We start from the raw sequence: 4,627 nt of genomic DNA, 5'->3' as shown, positions 1-4,627 counted from the left end.
AGTTCATAAGAAAAAAAAAGTTATGAATTAAGCCCTTGCTCTAATTTGTTAATCTTTTGTTAAATGAATAATTAAAACACAACCTAATACCTTGGAATAATTAATTATAATTACTATCTCTACAACCTGGCATATATTTGTTGGGGTATTAGCTTTTCATTTTAGTTAATTGATTAGTCTTAAGTTTGAACTTTTGTGCACAAAAAAGTGCATGATTGGCGTCATCAAATAAATTTTCCATGAGTATAATCATTGGTTGTTTGAAGTTTGAACCTTCCACAACAATAACAAGAATACCCACGGCAAAATACTGAAAGTTACAGTAATAAACTAATAATAATAAACAAATAATCAATTAGTGCGCGTAATTAGTTTGAGTGAGTCAACAACACTTCTTTACTCAAATTTAATTAGGGTTAATTAACTAAAAAATTAAACAATTAAGAAGTAAAAACCGAAGCTTTGGGAGATTGTAAGGAATTAAATGATTGAGCTTCAGTTAGATCCGTTTGTTGTTAGTTATTAAATTGAAGAACCCTCTTTCCAATTCTGAAAGCAAACAACTTTTCTTTGTGTACAGTTTCCACGTAATCGCCGGGAGAACCGGTCTTTCTTTCTTTCTTTCTTTGTTTTCTATCCAAATTTATTTTCTTTCTTCACTTTTCCCATTCTCAGCGCTTTATCGCACCTTCTCCTTTCTCTTTCTTTTTCGTTCTTTTCCCCTTTCTCCCATCCTTATTAGGGTTTTTTGAATCTTCCAAATTCCCCAAATTTCCCGTCATTTCTCACTTCCTGTTTCAACGAATCTTCAAATTCATTCGCCCAAGATGATGATGCCCCCTGGCCTCGTCTCCAACCTCCAAGAAGCACTTCAAAACAGAAAAGGTTCCCAAGAACAAGGATCCAAGGACAATGAGGACCCACCCGAACCCGCTTCTTCTACCGATGAGAATCCCGAACCTGAATTCGATCCTTCCAAGCCCATTTTGTTGGTTACCAACAGCGATGGTGTTGAGTCCCCTGGCCTCACTCACCTCGTCGAAGCCCTAGTTCGTCAAGGCCTCTACAATGTCCATATCTGTGTTCCTCAATCGTGGGTCTTTTTCTCCTTCACTTTGATTTTTCCTGTTACCGATTTGTGGGGTGCCTGGTTCTTTTCAAAGTTCGGATTTTTTTTTTAATAATTGATGTGGGTGTTGTTATTGAATATTGTGATGTGTTTTGTAATTTTGTTAGTTCGTAAAATGGTTGCTTTAGGGACAAATCGGTTTCTGGGCACTCTGTTACTTTCAAAGAAACTGTGGAAGCTTGTTCTGCTAAAGTTAGTGGTGCCTCTGCATTTGAGATTTCAGGTAACACTTCAATTATATCCCTTAATCTGGTGTCAATTTGATGGAAATTCATGAAATTTTTCTGTGTATTGATTTTTGTATCGTTAGCATCATTTTTAACAGAAATTGCTTGTTTTCTAAATTCAGGAACTCCTGTGGATTGTGTGTCACTAGCATTATCTGGGGCACTGTTTTCATGGTCAAAGCCAATGCTGGTGAGTATTTGTATCATACAATTAAACTTTAACTGTGCATTTGTTCTCACATCCAATGCTGAGGATTGTGGATTATGATATATATGATTTACATTTCAGGTTATTAGTGGGATTAACCAGGGATCCAGCTGTGGTCATCACATGTAAGTTGTTCACTTATGGTTAGAGATGAATATGTAATCATTGTAAATCTAACATATCGCATATAGCTGCTAAATTCCGAGTTTCATTTGAAAGTGGTGTTTGTAGCCCCTGTGTGTAGACCAATGCTCATCTCATGAAAATTCACCAGGTTCTACTCAGGTGTTGTTGCTGGAGCTAGAGAGGCATTATTATCTGGTGTACCGGCTTTGTCCATATCATTAAACTGGTAAAGTTTATGATTGTTTATTTATATCCAGTTTTAACTGTGCCTTCTTGCTGGACATTATGAATTGGTATCATCCTGTTGTAGGAAGAAGGATGAAAGTCAAGAAACTGATTTCAAGGATGCAGCTGAAGTCTGTTTACCTTTGATAAATGCAGCTATCAGGGATGTTGAGAAGGGAACTTTTCCCAAAAGCTGCTTTTTGAATATAGAAATTCCCACATCACCTTCAAAGAACAAGGTGTGCAAAATTTCTATATTTTCAAATGCTTTGCTGCATTATATAAGTGCTTAGTTATTGGGAAAATTGATTGTTCAAAATTCTAGTATGCTTGAAGTTTGATATTCTATACTCGTTTCTTTCTCTGGGAAAATTGTTTATATGAATGCAGTGTTATCCTTTTCTTTTTAGGGCTTCAAATTAACCAAGCAAAGTATGTGGAGATCCACGCCAAGCTGGCTAGCTGTGTCAGCTAGCCGCTATCCAACTGGTCATTTCATGGCCAATCAACAAGGTGGCCTTGGCCTTCAGTTTGCACAGCTTGGACGGGATGCCTCTGCAGCTGTAAGTGATCCACTTGCTCAAAGAAATTATGTTTATGCTTTATGTAATCCCCAAATGATTCCCATGCATCTAATTCGAATCTTCCTCATCTTTGTCTTCTTCAGGGCGCAGCTCGTCGACTGGCTACACAGAAAAAGAACTTGGAGGTTATTGAATCAGTTGGAGCTTCAGGAAAATCCGATTCCAACAGAGTGAAGAAGTACTTCAGACTAGAGGTAAAAAAGAAAAAGAGAAGAAAAACAATCTTCGTTTAGTATTCTGGCATGAGGATCATGTGTGAACCCTGTTAATATTAAGTTAATCTGTTTTTTTTTTTTTTCCAATAAGAAAAGATAGCATTTTGTACCAAAGAGGTTATCGTAAAAACTAAAAACTTAAAGTTGTTCACAAAGGTTACCTCTGACACATCAAATCACATATGATTTAGATTGCAGGTTTTGAATAGCATTTAAATGATTTTTAATATTTTCTTTAAGTGAACTTACTTAAGCTCTTCTTGCATATTCAGTTTCAGGAAAAGCAGCAGGAAGATATAGATGAAGATATGGATTACGGAGCACTTGAAAGTGGATACGTAAGTTGCAATATTGAATTACTTAAGCAGCAGTAATTTGTTATTCTCAACTAATTCTTTTGTGTGTGATTTGGCGGGGAGCAGGTCGCAGTGACGCCGCTGTCTCTTTCGACTCCCATCGAGAGTGATATTCAAATGGCAGCTTCTGATTGGATTTCTGCTGCCATTCCTGCTGAACAATAGATGGAGAGTTGAGTATGATTGTGTACATTTGAGATTTATGATGATTCTTTCTTTTCCTTTTTTCTTGCATAAATCAAAGATGGAGCAGAAGCGTTAGTCACACCAATTAAATAGTTGATTTCATTTCATTCTCTGTTTCAATTTTAATATTTTTTTTTCTTATTCCGGTTTTGACATTTTAATTTTGGTTCTCTTCATTGTTTCACTTGCTTTGGTTACTTAGTTTATTTCTGAGGCGAAGCAAATGCTTCTTGTAATCACTTGGGCATATTTTAGAAAAATGCCATTTGGAATGTTTGTAATGCCAATTATTAGCAAAACAATGGAGCACTTGTAATTTTCCACTTGTATCTTCATTTGAAGATAGTTAAGCTTTGGAGTTGATGATTTCTTAGTATGTGTTCTGTTCTTTCTCATATTCAAGGTGTACTAGTGTATATTATTTATGTTAAAAGAAAAATTAATTTTGAAATGGATTTTGTTTGTGATTTTATATATTTCTATAGTGTAACCACTTTTGAAGCCTTCGTTAGTGATTTTGTATATATTCAAATATATTCAATAGATGCAGCTCTACAAAATTGAGTTTAATTCATGATGCCAAATATGATGAGAAAGCATGACTATAAAAAATCCCAAATAGTGTAAATCAACACTGACAAGGCACAATTTGGAACTTGGAAGGATGGGTGATGTTTGTATCATCTTTTATATACAATTTTTTTTTTTTATATTTTTACCTATTCTACCGATATCTATCAAGTATCAACTACTTTTTTATTGTATTTAAATTATAATAATATTAGATTAGATAAGTTCAACTCTTTTGTTTTTTATGGAAGATTTTCCCCCTTTTTTGCATAAATGAATAGGTGAGATTATTAGTTTATTACTAGGATTTTTTTAATTTAAATTATTTAAATATAATATCTACGAAACTGTGTAATTTAGAGTGTATTTATCTATATGCACAACATCTCAAAAGCACATTTTGAATGCACATTTTCATAAATATTATATTTAAATAAAAAAAAATCCTTATTACTATGGTTTGCACTTTAGGTAAGGTTATAATATTTAATGCTGTAAAAAAAAATAAAATGTCAATTATCTAATCATTTTTTGTTTGGTCAGAAAATGGGTTAGATAATCTTTAAGACTGCGTTTGTTTATAGAGACATAAACAGAAACAATATGTTCAGAACGTAGTGTATTTTGTATCTATTCTGACAGAAAAAACACAAAGACACTAACAAAAGATAAAATTTATTTTTTATTATTTTTATTATTTTTATTAATTTTTCATAATTATATTTTTTATCACAAATTTTTTAAATAAAAAAAATAAAAATAAATTAAATTTTCATAAATTATTCTAATTTATATATGTCA

General features: G+C 33.1%; 1 protein-coding gene across 1 annotated transcript; it reads left to right on the top strand.

The window, feature by feature from the left end:
* Nucleotides 1–434: 434 nt before the first annotated feature.
* On the top strand, nt 435–3,630 carry LOC107613573 (Survival protein SurE-like phosphatase/nucleotidase). Its single transcript, XM_088497049.1, has 10 exons — nt 435–1,093; nt 1,258–1,352; nt 1,479–1,546; nt 1,646–1,689; nt 1,839–1,916; nt 2,001–2,154; nt 2,326–2,478; nt 2,583–2,693; nt 2,987–3,052; nt 3,137–3,630. The coding sequence occupies exons 1-10, from the start codon at nt 828–830 to the stop codon at nt 3,233–3,235; spliced, it is 1,134 nt and encodes a 377-aa protein (XP_088353175.1). The 5' UTR covers nt 435–827; the 3' UTR covers nt 3,236–3,630.
* Nucleotides 3,631–4,627: the final 997 nt, after the last annotated feature.

The sequence above is a fragment of the Arachis ipaensis genome, chromosome B8, assembly GCF_059453495.1.
Source record: "Arachis ipaensis isolate K30076 ecotype BB chromosome B8, ASM5945349v1, whole genome shotgun sequence".
NCBI classification, from domain to species: domain Eukaryota; kingdom Viridiplantae; phylum Streptophyta; class Magnoliopsida; order Fabales; family Fabaceae; genus Arachis; species Arachis ipaensis.
Note: the sequence above shows the minus strand (reverse complement) of the source record. Positions and strands in the feature narration are given on the sequence as shown.